The 20,850-nt window shown below is 36.7% G+C and overlaps 1 protein-coding gene across 9 annotated transcripts in view; it reads left to right on the top strand.

The window, feature by feature from the left end:
- FRY (FRY microtubule binding protein) overlaps positions 1–20,850 on the top strand; it is a 476,275-nt gene that overhangs the window by 261,867 nt on the left and 193,558 nt on the right. For all 9 annotated transcript variants that reach the window (XM_084878512.1, XM_084878510.1, XM_084878508.1 and 6 more), the window contains 9 exons: positions 266–356; positions 564–643; positions 750–830; positions 6,816–6,984; positions 9,508–9,600; positions 9,698–9,796; positions 15,562–15,663; positions 19,296–19,399; positions 19,838–19,946. In XM_084878512.1, coding sequence (XP_084734638.1) covers positions 266–356; positions 564–643; positions 750–830; positions 6,816–6,984; positions 9,508–9,600; positions 9,698–9,796; positions 15,562–15,663; positions 19,296–19,399; positions 19,838–19,946 — 928 coding nt within the window. The remainder of the gene's footprint in view (positions 1–265; positions 357–563; positions 644–749; positions 831–6,815; positions 6,985–9,507; positions 9,601–9,697; positions 9,797–15,561; positions 15,664–19,295; positions 19,400–19,837; positions 19,947–20,850) is intronic.

Genomic DNA, 20,850 nt, shown 5'->3' with positions numbered 1-20,850 from the left:
AGATGGGGTTATAGATTCACAAATAGCTACTCAAGTTTGCATGATTGAAAATGTAAAATTTTCAGTCAAATATTTTGATTCAGTGTTTGTCAACTGTACCACACAAGTATTAGGGTTACCTTCAGCAAATGCTGTATTTACCACTGCAGTCTTATAATACCAAAAATGGCTTGCAGTTCATTGAAATTAGTCCTCAATTTTTAATGAATTATATCACTCACAGTATCTTTAATGCCAATTAATGTGACTTTTTAAAATTTTACAGTGATGAACAGCAACGAGATTACTTAATGGAAAGACGGGACCTCGCCATTGATTTTATTTTTTCTTTAGTATTAATAGAAGTTTTAAAACAGGTCAGTAATTTAATGTTACTTTTATATATGATTTATTTATCTGAAAACTACTTGTTTTTAATTTATTTTTTAATTTCAAGTACTGGGTCATATGAATTATATTTGTTGATTGCTAAAGTCCATATATAATTATTGGAAGTGCTCTAATTGATTTGATCTTTAATATTCCCTTCAAATTAAGAGCCATCTCTTTTTTTCTTTCCCCAGATTCCACTTCATCCTGTATTAGACAGTTTAATACATGACGTTATTAACTTGGCTTTCAAGCACTTTAAATACAAAGAAGGGTAAAGTTATTTCTCACTTTAGAATTTTGACAAGGTTGGGTGCTAAAACTAAGTCAAGTTTTAGATGACCAGGGACCCCTAATGTGTCTAATTATATCTTATTTAGGTACCTTGGTCCCAACACTGGTAATATGCACATTGTGGCAGACCTGTATGCAGAAGTCATTGGAGTGCTGGCACAAGCTAAGTAAGTAAATGTCAGTCAGAACCCTTTACCACAAGAACAGGGTGTCTCTGTTGACTCATCCCACTCCTCCACCTTACTCTCAGGACAGAGATGTGAGAGAGCTTACAGGAAGCTAGGGGTTTTTTGCTGTGTGTGCCCTGCTCTGAAATTGACTAAAAGCATCCCCAAGGCAAATACAAGTCTTTTTCCAATTTGTTTGCCCTGTTATTTTTTTTTCACTTGACAGTTGGGTCAGATCTTACCAAGAGTTCATGAGTTCCATTTGATTGCATCAAATAAAGAAATGGTCTAATCAAATTATTTTTATCTTTGCCCAAATATTCCAAAGAAGTTAATCAGTTTTAAAAGTTTTGTTATGCTCCAGCAGAACATATACTAAAATGTTTTGTTTTCTATATTCCACAAGTGGGTGATTACGATATCATCTATGAGTGGGAAAATTCCATTCTAGAATGTCCCTTTACTATCGAGCTTACTTAATTCAGCTGAGCTAAAAATGTCCTATACTCTGTCATGGAAACAAGTCAGAGGAAACTTGTCATTGCTATATTTATCTGGCCCCATAACACTACTTAGCAGGCTAGAACAAAGTGGTGTTAGGTTATAAGCAATAATATACTTCTTCCAAAAGTGATGTTACACCTTATTTTCCCACCTTCATCTTATTCCACCCTCAGGCATATCGGGCAAGATCCTGAATGCCTAGTTAGGCAAGATGAGCTATGGACCTAATGGGAACCTAAGACGAGAAGCCAGCTGAAAGCAACAGTGATGCCCTGATCCTTGTGAAAGAGATTTTCATCTTTAAAGATGGAATTTCCTAACTTAGTATCATGGAAATACCCAATTTATTATATTTTTCAATTGAAGTTCTTATTCAGCAATCTTACCTTGCCAAAACATAGATAAGAACTCCGAATAGACTCAAAAAACTCCATGGCATGACTTAATCTGACAGATAAACAGTTAAACAGTTTATCTGTTTATCTGAACTACCCATTTTTTCTAACACATAAAACATGAGTATTAGATGGAAGAGAGGTACACTCTCAGTTCTCACCAGTGAGAACTGAGAAGCTCAAAGACTGACAGCAGCAGAGGAAAGAAAACACTGGCTAAAACTTGCATTAGAGTTAAACAGCAGAGTTATCCAGGCCATTTTGCAGGAGACTACATCGTACTTCATTTAATATAGCCCACTGTAATCATTATGGTTCATCAGTCCGTATGAAGTTTAATATGCCAAAAGTAACATTCAGTGTTTTTCTTAGATTTTGTGAATTATGCATAACAATATTCATTACTTCTAGAATGACCCTCTTAGCTACTTCAATTTAGGGTTAGTTCTGAATGAATTGAGAACCAATATGATAACTAAACAATACTCTAAAGTTGTAGGAATTGCTATATTTGGTTAGATGTATGATACACCAAGCCAATTTTTCTTGCCAACAGTGACTTTTTCTATTTTTATGATTTCAATATTTGTCCCAATTCTGCAATAGTGGAGGGTAAGAAATGTCTCTATTTGGACAAAACTCCAATACTTTGTTGTCACAGGAGAACTACTTGGCCAGTGGGTTCTTTTAGTTATGGTCATCACAATCAATGGATAGTTAACCTTTAGACAGTACAATCTTGAACTGTTGTCATACTACAAATTATCACATTACTTTCTCCTCATAAGTGCACCAGAACCATCACTCTATCACTGCCTTAGGAATTAATGCTTTATTTGTTCTTGGGGAAAAGGGGTGTTTGCTTATCAGGTACAGGTGGTTATCTCTTTTGAAATAAACTTGGGTAATATAACAATTCTAATTTAAGATTTTGTATCTAGTTCCTAATGATAATGCATATGAAATATTTTCTTCATTATAACTTTAGTTTTTAATATTACTTTAGTCTTAACAGAATGACTATTTTTAATCTTAATAGTGATGATGTGCTTAATTATTGTCCTTAAGAGAAAACATTTTTGCTATGAAGTAGTATTCACATATAGTGTTAACTTAGTCCAAGTCAATTAAGTTAAAATTAGGTACTTTAAGGTAGGGAGTTTTTTTCTTGTTAAAATGTGACATATTCATTTAAATACTGATGATTGCTTCTAAGATTCATAGATTTCAAAACTACTTCCTCCTTGTGTGATAAAATCTTAATGTATATATTCTTACTCTCACTTTTATAGTATGTACGTTCATTTTTTAAAAAAATATATATTTTATTGATTTTACATAGAGAGGAATTGAGAGGGATAGAGAGTTAGAAATGTCGATGAGAGAGAAACATCGACCAGCTGCCTCTTGCACACCTCCTACTGGGGATGTGCCCACAACCAAGGTACATGCCCTTGACTGGAATCGAACCTAGGACCTTTCAATCCACAGGCAGACGCTCTATCCACGGAGCCAAACCGGTTTGGCTGTACATTCATTTTAAAGCAGAATTTATTTGTATGTGAATGTCATTTAGCTAATGTTTTTACTAAAGATAATACTAAATACTAAAGGCACAGTCATTGAAGAGAAGTTTATTTTTCCTTGAAATTATCTTAAGGAAAAAATGATTTTAGTACAAATAGATTTTAGGATTATTTTTATGTTAAAATAACGTGCTTATGTCATTTTGGAATTTTTTTTATGTAAAAGATAGCCATATTTATTTTCACATTAGAAATAGACTTTTCACTACTAGCTCATGAGAATATTGAAATAGTGGGTTACACAAATAACCTGCCTTTTCCTACCTCTCCTTGTTTCAATTATGAAAAAGAAATGAAAAACGTTCTTAGGTATCATGTGGTCTTTAAAACAATATAACCTGTAAGATTAATTAAATTTTTAAACTCATATTTCATTATTAATTTTTATAATCTTTTTTAAAAATACATTTTATTGATATTTTTACAGAGAGGAAGGGAGAGGGATAGAGAGACAGAAACACTGATCAGCTGCCTCCTGCATACTCTCCACTGAGGGTGTGCCTTCAACCAAGGTACATGCCCTTGACCAGAATTGAACCTGGGACCTTTCAGTCCCAAGGCAGACACTCTATCCATTAAGCCAAACCAGCCAGAGTTAATTTTTATAATCTTGATTGAAAGTCATTTTCATGGCTTTCCATGCTATTTCTTCTCCCTACCTCTCTCCATCTCTGCCAAAGGACCTCTGCTTGCCCTTCTAGATACTCAGATCCCCTCTGAAATCTCTAAATATCCAGCTGAAAAGAGTCTCCAATGCCCTCTACCTGCTTTTACATATATTATTCACATAAAAGACAACGGGAGATATGAGAAAGTGGTTTAGCCTGGGGCATTCAACCTCCCTGAAAAGTCAGAGAGATCCAGGCAAAGTGCCAGACACATGCTAACACACCTCATTATTATTATTATTATTATTATTATTATTATTATTATTTACTCACAAGGCTCATTGCCAAAGATACATTATTTTATCTTTCCAATTAAACTGTACACTGCTCTAGATCAGTGTTTTTCAACCTTTTTTGGGCAAAGGCACACTTGTTTCATGAAAAAAATCACGAGGCACACCACCATTAGAAAATGTTAAAAAATTTAACTCTGTGCCTATATTGACTATATATAAAGTAATTCTCTTGAATAGGAATCAAATAAACACAAAGAAAGTATTTTATAATTACTTTATTATGAAATATTAAGTAAACAAAATAGTGAAAAATTATAAAATTCTTGTCTTGTCTGCACCTACGGCACACCAGGCAACATCTCGAGGCACACTAGTGTGCCGCGGAACAGCGGTTGAAAAACGCTGCTCTAGATAGAGCAAGAGCTACCTATCGTAGTTCATGATTGTCATGAACCATGCAGCTATATTATTGTGGAAATTCCTGGAATTTGGATCAGAAAAACCTGAGTTCGAGTTTTGTCTTTGTCACTAGTTTTTCAGATCTTTTTCTTCATTTGTAAAATGGAAATGCATTCACTGCCTGACTCAGTGGATTGTTGTGAAGATAAAAATGTAAGAGTGTATGTTAGGTACATCAATATACACCATCTTACAAATGTACCTGATTGTTATTCCTGATTCATACCAATACCTTAGAAACGTTAGCACATTAGCTTCACCTATAGGGCTTGTTAAATAGGATGACTGGACTCACCCCCAGAGTTTCTTGTTCTGGAGGTCTGCAGTGGGGCAGAGAATGTGTTTCTCACAAGTTCCCAGGTGATGCTGACCTGGGAACCACACTTTGAGAGCCAGTGGTCTGGACATACTATAGCTTAAATACATTTTTTCTTAAAAGTCTGGCTCTGCCAGCTATGTGACTTTATTACAAAACCTCTGCCACAAGTGTTTCTTCTGTAAAAGGGGCATAATAATAGTATCCCACTAGAGTGTTTGTGAGAGTTAAATGAGTTAGCCTATGTGAAGTTCACTGAACTTTGCCTAGCATATTGTAAGCTCTGTGGTCACATCAGCAATTTTATTCTTTTACTCTAAGAAGTAGAAAAGAATGATGACATTGGAGTTTGGAATTTATATTTTCTGCTTCATTGTCTTCTTAAAATCTTTTTCATTGTGAAATATATATGTAACAAACCTAAAGGAAAAAAATCCACACATTGTTTAGAATAAGACAAACAATTTTAACCAAATGTTATAAATGAATACCACGTCACTTCCTCCACCCAAGCTGAGAACTAGAAAATTGCCAGCTATCAGAAGACTCTTATACCCAACCTCTCAGTCATACACCCCTGTCGTTGCCTTTTAGTGAAACAGTCTCTGTATTTTACCACCCTCTTAATTTGTCCTAAGATTTCTACTTTGGGGCATCAAGAGTTGCTGATCCATACTTCTGAGGCTCTACGCAAGGGTCTTCAAACTACGGCCCGCGGGCCACATGCGGCCCGCAGAGGAGTCTGATCCGGCCCGCCAGGTTTTTTGGGCAGTGAGCGCAGCCGAGGTGTTACAGTAGGAATTAGTAGTTCATATAGTCTGGCCCTCCAGCTCTCTGAGGGACCATGATCTGGCCCCCACTTTAAAAAGTTTGAGGACCCCTGCGATGGCCTTTAACTTCTATTGTATCATCATAATTACCCTCTCCAATCACGTCTTACTAATTGTCCCTTTTAACTTACGCAGAACCTCAGGCTGATGGTCTCAGGAAAACAAAAGCAGTATCATGACTCTTAGAACAATTTCCTTGTGTTTTCTTTTTTTAACTAACTCTGAAACTGTCTCAGAAATAGCTTGGATAACTTCTGTGTTTATATTCCCTCACCCTCAGGTACTTTGAAAATTTGCTACCACCTTGCATCTTAAGATCCATTCTTTTTTTTAATCCTATACAATAATGTTATAATTAATGTTATTAATATTATTTTATTTTCAAACAATACAAATGCCTTAAGTTCCTTGGGGGCTGGATCTTTTCTCATATATGTAGTAGAGAACTTACTTATCTTGTAGTTGATTTAAATTTTCCCATTACTAGATTTTCTTTTAAACTAAAAATATTTTCTTCCTTAATCATAAACTTAAAACTATAAATAAAACAACAACTTAAAACTTTGGAAGTGGATTTGGGCATTTTCCTGGGCATTATTTTCTGTCACTGTCAGAACTAGCAAGCCTGACATGCTATTGCTCATATGCTCACCATTGATGCTTCAGACCCTGGGGGTCTGCAAGTGTGTTGGAAATTGCTAAGCCTGAAGAAATGGAGTTCGGTTTAAGAGCTGTACTATTTTGAGAAAAATTTATATAACCTTGGATCTTATCTCTAGCCTGAAGGAGATGTTGAGTATTTACATAATAAAAAGGGAGACAATAGGACTCTTCCAAATCCCCAATACAGACTCCTTTCAAAATTGCAGCCACTGTACTTTGATTTGTAGGACCCCCATCCCTGTTCCCTGTCACCCTGAGATGCTGGAGGCCTCCATTACAGTTTATTTCCTACCCATTATTTGATAAATCACTCATATTCTCTTCTTAGATTCCATGCTGTGAAGAAGAAATTTATAGCAGAGCTCAAAGAATTACGGCACAAGGAGCAGAGCCCATATGTTGTTCAAAGCATCATCAGCTTGATAATGGGAATGAAATTCTTTCGGATTAAGATGTACCCAGTGGAGGACTTTGAGGCCTCTCTTCAGTTTATGCAGGTAATATCTTCAGCTGAAAGACCAAGGGCTATCAGTTTGAGTGCCTCCCTTCCTCAAAGTCACTCACCTGGAATGTGAATACCCAGTCACTTGTCAAGATGGGGGGAAAAAAATCCTACGTTTTTCTTAATAATTCAGAAAGTGTTTTGTAACCAAATAATAGAGTTGCAGGCACGTAATTTTATTTTTAAACTTCACATCACCTTTGGAGCAATGTGTCCAGAGGAATCTCTTATTCATTAACCTTTTCACTCTCTTCCTCTCTCTCTCTCCTCTTTCTCTCTAATCCATTGGCTACATATTGTTCTGTAAATAAAATATAGCTGATTTTTTACTGTTTAGAGTTAATAGCATTAGTTGGCTATGCTAATTCATAGGCATCAGAACTTTAAATAATGAAGAGATCTTTTTATTCATATTATCAGAAGGAATTTAGAAAATTAACCAAACCATACAGGTTTAGGTGTCAATTACACAGTGTTTACTGTTATGTGCTAACAAAGGAATTGTTGTTAGTGAGGATTCCACAGAATATACTGCTATTAAGTTTGCAAAACTTTAGTATCTGAAAGGATATTTTTAATGCTGCTCTGAATGAGACTTAGTGAAATCTTAATAAAGAGCTAAGATATAGGGGCTATGAATATAGCCTGTACCACTTCATTTCATTAAACCACCTAGAATAAAAAAGACAGTGTTGCCCAGCTGATGTGGCTCAGTGGTTGAGCATCAACCTATGAACCAAGAGGTCATGGTTGGATTCCTAGTTAGAGTACATGGCGGGCTCAATCCCCAATGTGGGGTGTGCAAGAGGCAGCCGATCAATGATTCTCTCTCAGCATTGATGTTTCTATCTCTCTCCCTTTTTATTCACTTCTGAAATCAATGAAAAATATATTTTAAAGAATACAGTATTAGCAAGAAACTATAGAAAAATTGGGACCCTCATACACTGCTGGTGATAGTACCTTCGGAAAATATTTTGAAAGTTCCTCACATGGTTTAATCTATAATTACTATATGATCTAGCAATTCCACTTTTAGGTGTATACCCAAGAGAAATGAAAATACATGTGCACACAAAAACATGAATGCAAATAAATGTTCATTGAAGCACTATACATAACAGCAAAAAAGTAGATACAAACCAATAATACACTGACAACCATAAAGCTCCACTCTGTTGTCAGTGGCTTTCCATGCTGGCCGTGACTATCTTGGGCTGAGGTCTTAGTATGATAAAGATAAACTTGGGACTTCAGTAACTATTATTGGTAATAATCCCAATGTTGACTGAAAATAAGTGGTAGTAGCTAATATCGATATTAACATGTCACCTCAAATACATATTGCCTTTGACTCTTCCACTAAAACTATACCTAATAAAGACCACGGTAAGTTTCTACCAAGGCCAGGAAGGAGAAAGGGGCTGGCAGAATTCTGGACAGGCCAACTTCTACTAGATGGGCAACCCAAAATATCCTTTCATTGACAACAGTCCACAGGCAAAGAAATCCTTGCTTAAGAAAACTATTGCTAAGGTTTCCTTGTCTAAGGTAGGGAATGCTTTCAGACTTGCTTGTGAAACTGTCGGAATAATAAACACACTTAAAATTCAGGGCTAGCAAGTAAACAGCTTTGTGCCCAGGGATATCAGAGCCTCAAATAAATATAATTTCCTCTTCCTCTCTTTCCATGTTTACTTTCTCTGTGGGGTGTGTGTTTCTGAGTCAATCTAGGGCTCAGGGCATCACACACAGTAAATATTGTAGTCAATTGAAGTTTCTTGGAAATGAATGACTGATCGAATCAACCAGAAAGTCAGCTTGATGCCTGCTTGCTGGTTGTAGTACTTTGTCCTTTCAACTTAGTGATTTGAGATGGAAGTAGAAGGGGAGTGAGAAAACCAGCCTTGGAAAATGTCATTGGGGAAAGAGAAACACCACATGACCTCACTCATTTGTGGATAATAAAGAACATTATAAACTGATGAACCATAAGATAGATATAGTGACAGTATATCAACAAGTAGACTGTCAAATTACAGCGGGGAGGGGAGGAAGATCTGGGGGAGAAAATAGATCAACGAAGGACTTGTATACATGCATATAAGTGCAACAAATGGACACAAAACTTTGGGGAGGGAGGGGATGTGTGGGAGGGAGGGAGGGGGTCAAAAAAAAATCAATAAAATATATTTAAAAAATAAAAAAAATAAAAAAATAAAAAAATGTCATTGGGGCCATTGTTAATTTTAATATAAATGCAAAATTCATGGGTTTGTTTATTTTTTTATAATTATGGAATATGCAATGTTAGTATAGATGGTGGAATTACATAAGAGGTATTTACTTTTATTTTTTTATTTTTTATTAAATTATTATCTGTGTAGATATTTTAACATTACCCCCCCCCCCTTCCATACATACCCTCCCTCCCCAGAGTTTTGGTTGTTCTGTAAATACACTTTATATGCATATCTCAGTCTATGTCCCTGCCCTTCATTCTTTTTCTGCTTCCCAGGAATGTGCACATTATTTCCTAGAGGTCAAAGACAAAGACATCAAGCATGCCCTGGCTGGGCTTTTTGTTGAAGTTCTTGTCCCAGTTGCTGCTGTAAGTTGTTAAATTTTCATGTCTAAGAACTTCGTCAAATTGGATTAGATAACAAACAATTTAATTAATATAGTATTAACATGCATCTCTGTTACAGGCTGTTAAAAATGAAGTCAATGTCCCCTGCCTTAGAAACTTTGTTGAAAGTCTGTATGATACCACGCTGGAACTTTCTTCTCGAAAGAAGCATTCCTTGGTTAGTAACTATGAGAAAACCCAAACCACAAAACTGCAGAAACTAAATTCCTAGGCTGGAATCTATTCTAGAATCACAAGCATTCCACTGATAGGAGAATTATCTACAACTACCTCAAAGAAAGGTAGCATTTCAAAATTTGGAGCTTGCACTCAATATTGACCATGATTAAATCATGGTAATATAAGAAAATTAGGCCATGTCACCTTGGATGACCCTTCTAGTCCTAAGAATTGTGTTTGTTTTTGAAATTTCCTTAACTAATTTTTGTTCTAATTTTTAGGAATTTTTTCATGAAGGCTACAGTTTACAGTCACAGTTTCTCTTTTCAGTCCTCAAGATTCTTCTCTGGCTAATTCCTGAACCACATTGAGAACCAAAGGGTAACCAGACAGGAGGGACACAGATAATTCCCCATAAGAAAAGTTCTCAGAAGGCTGAGAAAACAATTTCTAGAAAAGTTTTTACACTAAGAGCAGCATATAAAGGTCTTTTGAATTCCAACCTTTTGCTCTCAGTGGTAAATAAAGCTCTGATTTATGAATTGGTCAGTGTTTTACTTGCTGTAATTGCCACAGTGTGGGTGAAGGAGCAGCTTGCTTAGATCACTGGTTACTGGCATGGTTGATGCTAGTCTTCAAAGTGTGAACATTCCACCATTATTTAAGCAGATACTCAGAGTTGCTTTCCTGGTATTGATGCCAAATTTGCTCATTTGTCTACATTCTGTGGTCATTGTGACTGATGCTTGGTTGTGTGATTTTGTTTTAGATTCCTGGCCTGAATTAGAGTTGCACTCAATGGCAGTAGTAGTTCAAAAATCAGTTTAAAATTTAGTTGATTATAAAAGAAAATTAGCCTTTTGGTTATGATGGCAACATAGGTAAATGTGGGGTTTTTTTTTATAGATTATGGAATATGTGGTAGTGTGTGGTAGAATTAATATGTATTTACTTAAATTTGTGAAAATATGTTTATATATATATATATTTCAGCAAGGAAGGGAGAGGGAGAGAGATAGAAACATGAATGAAGAGAGTATAATTTGGTTGGCTGCCTCCTGCATGCCCCTCCTTGGGGATAAAGCCCACAATATGGGTATGTGCCCTGACCTGGAATCCAACCCTGACCTCCTGGTTCATAGGTCGACACTCAATCACTAAGCCACCCTGCTCAGGCTGTGCAAATAAATTTTATATGCATATTTCAGTCTATGCTCCTGCCCTACACCACACTGTTGTCTGTGTCTCTGAGGTTTCTTTTTTGCTTAATCTCTTTACCTTTTTCATCTAGCTACCTGCCCCTTTCCCTCTGACAGCTGTCAGTCTGTTCTCTGTATCTATGGGTCTGTTTCTATTTTGTTTGTTAGTTAATTTTATTCATTAGATCCCATGTATAAGTAAATCATATGGTACTTGTCAGTCTTGAAACAATAAAAATCCTAGAAGAAAACAGGCAGTAAAATCTAGGACATTTCTCATAGCAATATTATTGCTTACATACATATCTCCTTGGGAAAGGAAAATGAAAGGGAAAATATAAGCAAATGGGACTACATCAAACTAAAAAGTTTTTGCACAACTTTTTATCAACAAAATGAAAAGACAACCCACCATATCTGCCAATGGTATTTGTGATAAAGGGTTAATATCCAAAATGTATAAAGAACTTATAAAAATAAACACCAAAAAACAACAACAATCCAATTAAAAAATGTACCAATTGCCTGAATAGACACTTCTCTAAAGAGAACATACAGATGATCAATAGACATATGAAGAAAACTTCAACTTCATTAATCATCAGGGAGATGCAAATTAAAGCCACAATGAGATATCACCTCATACCTATCAGAATGGCTATCATAAATAAATCCACAAACAGCAAGTGTTGACACTGGGTGAGATGAAGACAAAAGAGAACTCTCTTGCACTGTTTGTGGGAATGCATACTGGTGCAGCCACTGTGGAGAGCATTATGGAGTTACCTCAAAGCTATCATTTAGAATCAAAGGTCACATAAAAAGCTTCCCAAACAAGAGAAAGCTAAAGTTCATCACTACCAAACCAGTATTACATGAAATGTTAAAGGGTCTTCTTTAAGAAGAAGAAAAAAAACATGGCAATAAATGTATATCTAAAGAGAACCAAGATGGTAGCATAGGTAAACACCTGTACTTGAATCCTCTCACAACCACATCAAAATTACAACTAAAATATAGAATAACCATCATTCAGAACTGCCTAAAAGTTGACCCCACCCCATCAAATTTGCAGCTCTACCCAAGCTGTTTGCAGCAGCTTTTTCATATGAATGGCTGTCCTGGATCAGAGTTCAGAATTTGCTAAAATATCTTAAACAAGCTGCAGCTGGTGACAATGTACCCCAAACTTATCAATAAAAGGCCCAATAGAGTCCTGACTCTAGCACCAGCTTACCTTGCTTCACAGCTGTACCTTACCTCCTGAACAGCAGTTCTCTCACTGTAGTTGTAGCTGGTCCTCATAGTCAATTGTTCTGGACGTCAGCTCTTCCCAGAGATTCCAACAGCAATTAAACGCCAACTATAAGACTGTACACACAGCCCACACAAGAACACACCTAGAGTGCTCAGTTCAAGTGACTGGGGAGGCTGAGCTACTGGGCCCTAAAGCACCTACTATACAAGACCACTGTACCAATTCCAGAAGACATAGCAGCTCTGCCTAGTATAGAGAAATAAACACATGGAAGCAGCTATCATGCAGAGACAAAGAAGCATGTCACAAATGAAAGAAGTGGAAGCAAGCAAACTACTGGATACAGAGTTTAAAATCATGGTTATAAGGTTACTCAAGGATCTTCATGAAACTTTCAAGAATCTTAGTGAGAATGTCAAAGACATGAGAAAGGACCAGTCAGAAATTAAGCACACACTAACTGAAATAAAGAGCAATTTACATGGATTTAACAGTACAGTAAAAGATTCTGAGAATCAAATCACAATTTGGAATATGAGTAAGCAAAAAATACCCAATCAGAAGAGCAAAAAGAAAAAAGAATCCAAAAATATAAAAATAGTATAAGGAGCCTCTGGTACTTCAAGCATATCAACATTTGCATTATGGAAGTACCAGAAGAAAAAAGAGAGATAAGAAGATATTGAAAATCTACCTGAAGAAATGATGACAGAAAATTTCCCTTACTTGGTGAAAGAAATAGACTTATAAGTCCAGGAAGCACAGAAGAACCCAGAGTGGCTCACACCAAGACACATCATAATTAAAATGCCAGGGGTTAAAGACAAAGCGAGAATCTTAAGAGCAGCAAGAGAAAAGCAGTTAGTTACCTACAAGGGAGTGACCATAGATCTGTCAGCTGATCTTTAAAAATATATTTTATTGATTTTTTACAGAGAGGAAGGGAGAGGGATAGAGAGTTAGAAACATCGATGTGAGAGAATCATCGATCAGCTGCCTCCTGCACACCCCCCACTGGGCATGTGCCCGCAACCAAGGTACATGCCCTTAACCAGAATCGAATCTGGGACCTTTCAGTCCGCAAGCCGACGCTCTTATCCACTGAGCCAAACAGGTTTCGGCTGTCAGCTGATTTCTTAACAGAAATTTTGCAGGCCAGAAGGAAGTGGCAAGAAATATTGAAAGTGATGAATAGTAAGGACCTACAACAAAGATTACTCCACCCAGCAAAGTTCTCATTTAGAATTGAGGGTCATATAAAGAGCTGCACAAACAAGAAAAAGTTAAAGGAGTTCATCACCACCAAACCAATATTATATGAAATGTTGGAGGGTAGTATTTAAGAGGAAGAAGAAGAGATAAAAATATATATGAACAATAATACATACCTATCAGCAATCAAATCTAAAAATCAAGATAAATGAACAAGAAATCTAATGAACAAAATAAACTGGTGAACAAAACAGAATCCAAGCATGGAAGCATGGAACAGACTGATGAATCTCAGAAGGAAGGGAGGAGGGAGAGATGAGAAGATATTAACCAAAGATCTTACCTATGGCACAGACAGTAGGGTGGTGAAGGCCTGGGGTGGGGCAGGGACTGGTTGGAAGAGACAGTGGGGGGAAAAGAGGGGGTATCTGTAATACTCTCAACAATAAACATTTTTTAAATTACTTAGAAAAATAAGACAAAATAAACTTACAGAACAGAAACAGACTTATGGTAATAGAGAACATTTTGATGGTTATTGGATGGGAAGGGTGTTGGGGGCATGGATGAAAAAGGTGAAGGGATTAAGAAGTACAAATTGGTAGTTACAGAAGAGTCATGAGGATGCAAATAGGGAATATAGTCAATAATATTCTAATAACTATGTATGATATCCGATGGGTACGAGATTTATCAGGTTGGTCACTTAGTAAGTAATGTCTAATCACTGAGTGTACACCTGAGACTAATATAATATATGACAACTGTAATTGAAAAACAAAAAGTGGTTTAAATATTTTTTAAAAAAAATAAATATTGAGGTAGCAGAAACTTAATTGAACCTAGAATTACAATCTAAAATCAACTACTTCTGAGTTTGTTAAATCTTAGATTGAAATCTAGCATTATTCCCCTACCAATTCGCATCCCACAATGATTTTATATTTAAGCCATGTGCATAAACATGTATTGTCTGCACATACTTTTAATAAATTGTTGGAATGAAAAAAAAAGTGATTGTTTTAATAACAAAAAATAAAGTAAATTAAAAACAAGTCAATGAATTGCTAAGTACTGACTCTCATTGTGGCAATTGCTTTTTTGCTAATTCAAATTAATGGACAAGCCAGTAATATTTTTTAAAATCCTCACTAGCCTTAATTTTGGGGGGAGCCATAAAGGTATATGGCCTCTGGCTCAGCAAAGTGGCGTCAGGTCTGCATGTACATTTCTTGGGTGGCTGCCCATTTGCTTTTCTGTCTTCTTCAGCTGCTGCAGGCAACTAGCCCATTTAGGCTGGAAAAGTGCAGTAGCACCTCTGTTTATTCAGTCATAAGAATTCCTTCTGTGGTTACATTTGTCTTGGTGGAGTTTACCAATGCAATAACATTTCTTTTAGGAATCTTGTTTAATTACAGAAAGATAACATGCAAAAAAGAAATATATACACCTACCTCTAAGTCAGGGACAAACTAGTAGATGCTTTATAAGCAAAAAAGCCAGTAACATTTTCAAAATTAGTGTGCCTTCCTCCTTTCCCTCTTAGGATTGAGAGTGATTAAAGAGAGAGAGAGAGAGAGAGAGCGAGAGAGAGTTTGATCCTACCCAGATTTCCTCAGTGGTTAGAGCATCGATCGGCCCATGGATTGAGGGGTCCCAAGTTTGATTCCTAGTCTAGGGCACATTTTTGGATTGCAGGTTGCTGGTTTGGGTGCATGCAGGAGACAACCAATCTCTCTCTCTCTTCTCCCCTCCCTTCCACTGTCTCTAAAACTCAATGGGAAAAAAAATAAGCTCAAGTGAGGATTAAACAAAAAACACAAGCCAAAAAATGAGTTTGTGTTTAACATTCAGAAGTGAAGACTAAATCAACGAATCAGATTTTACTTACTGAACATGAAAGTTGTACACAATATATAACTCTAGATTATTCATCCCCATTGTCATCAAAAAGCCTTTGTGAAATATCCACCTCTGTGTTATAAGGACCCTGTTTATTCTGGCCCATACAGGCCACATAAGGAGGTTTCAGAGAACTTGTGTTAACTGGTTTGTTGGACTATAATCCTCTGGATGTTGTCTTCTTTTCCTCAGGCCTTGTACCCACTGGTCACCTGTCTGCTCTGTGTCAGTCAGAAGCAGCTGTTCTTGAACAGGTGGCACATTTTCCTCAACAACTGCTTATCCAACCTTAAGGTTAGTATTGTTGGCTCAAAAAGTCTTTCATAAAAATATATATGATTCTTAATCTGGTATATGTGCTTTTGAGAGTGATTTCTGATATTTGCAGGGGAATTATCATGTCCTGTTGGAATATAGAAAATTAAAAAATATTATTAAGGGCTCTCCTTATCATATATAGTCAATTTAAGAAGATAACTTAGGGATAAGAGAAATCACTTCAGATACCTTTTCTGAATCACTTTAAAAGTAAAATTAAATTCCTTCCTCTCATATGCCTCTTGTCACATTTTATGTAAATGAGTTTTTAAAAAGGAAGTCACACTTCATTGGCAGAGCATGTGACTTGATTTCAGAAGCTCATGTATTGCCTCTAGGAATATATTCGAGCCTAGGAACATATCTGAGAAAGAAGTTCCATTCTGTGGGAAGACTGATTTGGTAATAGAGAGCACTTATTTCTTGTCGCTGTTGTTTGTGATTACTTTTTTTAAGGTATTCTCTTTGAGCCACATGCCAGTCTGTCAGGCCCACGCCTTCATTGACCAGATCTCTTCAGGGAGGCAGCATAAGGGTCTGGTGACATGAGAAATAAAGTCATAGACCCCAAAACTGCGAAAACTATAAAGAAAACAACTATGTTGATTAGCTTTAAAATTGGCTTTAAAATTTGCAAGTGGTAAATTCATTTTAAGTTTTAGTGACCTATTGATAAAAAAACAACTAAATGAAAACCATCCCTAATATAGAATGTATTTTTCACAATTATGCCATTGTGTCCAAAGATATTAAATTTGTTGATATTTGCTCCTTAAGAGTTTTTGAGAAGTATACTCAGCTATAAAATCCTGTATGTGCTTATTATACATGTTGCCTTTTTTGCTATAAGATACTTTAATTTGATGAAGTGGTTAAGATTAATTATATTATTTTGGCATTTATCATAATTACACAATAATCTGTTTCAGAGCTGTTTTAAGCAACAGCTATGTACTGACTCTAAAAGCTGATTATAAATTCCAAGACTGGAACCATTTATTTTCTTCAAATTGGCAGTGAATTATAATAGCAATGGATATATAATTAAGCTTTTAAGTATTCTGAAGAACAAAAACTTTCCGGGTTATCAACTATGATATAATGGCCACTTTCAGATATTTTATTTAGGGATTTATTCAATGTCATTTTTTTGTGAAAACTCTTCAGGTATTCAGTAATTGATTCTAGTTAAACTTTTGTGTATTACATTTCATACAGATAGAAAGTGGTCATTATTGTTCAAAACAAAAAAGAGAAATTATTACAAATGTCCACAGTGCATTTATATATATGCTAGATGTGTTTGAGATTAATTTTAGTTAGAATTAAAATTATATTTTGCATGGCAATTTATTGCTGTGGCCACAAATACCAAAATCCTTTGTCCAAAGTTGCTTTTGAAGTAGGCTAATCTTAGTTTGGAACTTAACTGCTTTAAAATTATTGTTTGGAGTGCTAGTCAAAACCCACCCAAAAGTCTTACTAATCTATATATATATATATATATATATATGCAAAGTGTCCCCTCGGGAGTTCAACTGGGACCTTGAGTTGGATCACTCACTATGACATGCACAGACCACCAGGGGGAAGGCCAGCAGCTGGGGAAGGAAGGCTCCATTTGGCAGCCACAGCAGGAAGGGCCTGATAGGCTCGGTTAGTTCTGATTGCTGGCCAGGCCTAGGGACCCTACCTGTGCGTGAATTTCATGTGCCAGGCCTCTAGTAAGGTTATACACAGCCCTAGAGAGAAGAGTTTCTCCATGCAAACACTTCAAGCATTGAGATTTGTAAAAGAGAAAGGCAGTAAGAACACAGAGTCAATAGTATAGAGACTGAACCAGATTCTAGAATTTAGTTCAATTCACAAGGTACTTATGAAGTGCCCATTGGATACGGGCTAGGGAAGATACTGGAAGTATCTATCAATCCATTGAAAAAGGCAGGAATTCCAATAGATGTCCAGGGTAAAAATGCCCCCTTTTTCAAGATGTCTAATGAAGTTGAAGAGCTCTATTAGAGGTTTGTTCATCAGGAGACACTCAGGAGGGAACACTTTTAATGGGATGGGTTTCAGGACACTGAGAAAAAACAGAAAGGCCTGCACAAGTAGACTATACAGGGGTAGGGTTCATCTGATAGAAAGGAAGGATTCAAGGGTGGGGGTAGGGAAGCCATCTCCTGACATGGAAATGGATGAATATTGCCTACCTAAGGTTTAGGGAGCTTGTGGGAGATACAGGATGGGAGGTAGGAAAGGTAGGTTAGAGCCACGTATTGGCTGTTCAGTTATGCCATGTCAAAAAAATGTTAACTTGATACCATAGGCATTGGGAGCCACCCAACCATGGTTTTTAAATAGAAAAGAATATAATTAGATAGGAGAGCACAGAGGCTGTTTCCTCCTCTGGCTGAATGTGTTATTGCCTGAAAGCTGGTAGCTGTGCTATAGCTGGTTTCCCTGCCTTGTTTCTGTTTCCTAAAACAGGGTTTCTTACATGTCTTCCCCATCATAGTGGCTTCCTGTTATCATCATGAGAACTCTGTTCTCTTACTCAATGAGGCATGTAGGAGCACCCTCATGTGACTCCTGCCTTCCTCTTGAGCCTCACTGACCACTGCTCCCTCACTTGTTCCCATGCACTGGCATAGCTCTCCTAGAGCTATGTGCTGTTGCCTCTGCCTAAAGTATTCTCCCTTTCCATTATTTTTTAAAATATATTTTTATTAATTTCATAGAGGAAGGGAGAAGGAGAGATAGTAACATCAATGATGAGAAAGAATCATTGATTGGCTGCCTCCTGCACGCTCCCCTCCCCCATGGGGATCAATCGGCAACACAGACCAGGAATTGAACTGTGACCTCCTGACCACTGAGCCATGCTGGCCAGGCTCCCATTATTATTTATAGCATTCAAGATTTCTAGTGCCAAGCACAGTACCTGGCCCAGAGTAGATGAATTGATTAAAGTTCACTTGAGTTTCAGGCCACAAATGACCTGACCTTGTTCCTTGAGTTTACCACAGGTTCCCCTTCTCGTCCTCTAACTCTATCCCTACCAGTTTTTCACACTGTCTTAGATCTTGTTGATTGCCTTATTATCTGTCTCCCAGCTCCTATAGTTTGGGAATACCTCAGGAAAAGGATTATCTTTTATAGCTATCTCCCAGGTTCTAGCACAGTGCCTTACTGTATATTAGCTTCAATAAACGTTTAAGAGTAATTAGATGGGAGTGGGGCTTGAGGAATCAAAGCAATAATAATGTTGACAAGAATATAACTGCAATAGAAAGAATAGATTGGTTCTCCTCTTGGTGCTAAGAGAATGAGCTCCCTGGTACTGGAGAGAAAAAAACGGCAATCTCAAGTTTTCACTTTGCAAGGAGAGAATGACATGCCTTCCCCCAGAACTACTCTGTCCTATCCTCTAGGCTATTTGGATCCCTCCTCATAGATGATTTACCCAATGGACACCAAGAGGCAAAGACCTCACAGGTCCCTGATTATATGGTGTCCCTTGTAGGGGCCCTTCATTCCCAGGTATTGAGAAAAGAATAATCGTATGTTACCATTTACTCTGCAATCTTACATCTTGGTTTCTGTTGTAGAATAAAGACCCCAAGATGGCTCGAGTTGCACTGGAATCTCTGTACAGATTACTTTGGGTTTACATGATTCGAATTAAATGTGAAAGCAACACAGCTACTCAGAGGTAAGGCGCTGGCCTGGGGTAACAGTAATCACATCACTGAGTTCGTGTAGCCACATCACTCAGCCGGTGAGAGGATTCTTTGTTTTATTACCACCTACACTAACCCAATTAGAAGCTGACGGTTCCTGTAAGATCTAAGTCCTTAGTTATTGGCTCAGCAGCCGTGACAGAAACTCCAGCCTCAACTGGGACTACCAAGTTCCATGTCCAGGGATACATTTGTCACATTAAAAAAGAAATGACTACAATTTTCCACCTGTCTGTAGTTGGAACACTTTTCAGAGAGCAATTATGCTAATAGAAAGGGATAAAGTGGTTTGTTTTCTTTTTCTGAATCTTGTCTGATACTAAGATAAGGTGAAACATCTGCTATTTTCCCTTGAAGGACTGGCGCTCAGCCAATCTTGCTTGTTTTCTCTTTTTTCCTTTATCTTTCAGCCGTCTTATAACCATCATCACAACACTTTTCCCCAAAGGGTCCCGTGGTGTGGTACCAAGGGATATGCCTCTGAACATCTTTGTGAAAATCATTCAATTCATTGCACAGGTAATGGACAAGCTTCTGGCGTGAGTCTTCTAGTTATCTTTGAGTAGCCAGTCTTTTTCTTGGGATGTACTAACAGATAAGGTATCTAAAATATCTTATGTGTATTGACTTTTCAGGATGGGTTTATAAGTGTTTTCACACATAGCTAGTGACTTTTGCTTCAAAAAAAATTGTGACAAGGGAACATAGAGTGCTTTCAGCATGTGACAAATGAAGGAACAGAGACAGAGTTTAAGTGATTCACCTAAGGTCCTAGAACATATTAGTAAAGGTGTCTCTGAAACTCATAACTCATAGTCTCTGGTTTCCTCCTCCCCCCTCCCCCCAAGATTCTCTGCTCTGGATTATGCAAATCAGGAGGGAAGAGAAGAGTCTGATGTTTAGAGGAAACCAAAAGATAATTTAGTGAAATTTGATGAATAAAGAATAATGCTAAAACTTTCATTCTATGAAAAAGAAGAATGTAATAGGAATATTAGCATTTATCAAGCATTCTTTGCTAAGAATAGTATTAAATTACTTAAAAACTGGGACCAATAATGTTAAACATAGTTTTTAGTGTTTAATTTACTATTTAGACCTTAGATTTTTGCTTTATAATTTACTTTGTGAGTAAATGGTTTTACTCCAACTTTGTGATTTACAAAGAAATATGAAAAGACAATTATTCCAGCTCAGTCTGTGCCTTGAGCCAGCTCTATACCCATGAACAAGTCAGAACATCTTTTTTCTCAGTTTCTTTATCTGTAAAATGTGAGCGAAAATGCTTGCCCATTATATCTAGAATGTTGAGTGAATAAAGGGAAATAATAGGTATGAAAATACTGTTGAAACACAATTGACATTGATAAAAGACATAAGTTTAATTGTTACTATCTATAATAATAAAAGGGTAATATGCTAA

The sequence above is a fragment of the Pipistrellus hanaki genome (assembly GCF_964339955.1).
Source record: "Pipistrellus hanaki genome assembly, chromosome: 3".
Taxonomy (NCBI): domain Eukaryota; kingdom Metazoa; phylum Chordata; class Mammalia; order Chiroptera; family Vespertilionidae; genus Pipistrellus; species Pipistrellus hanaki.
This window is presented reverse-complemented; position numbering and strand designations above follow the sequence as displayed.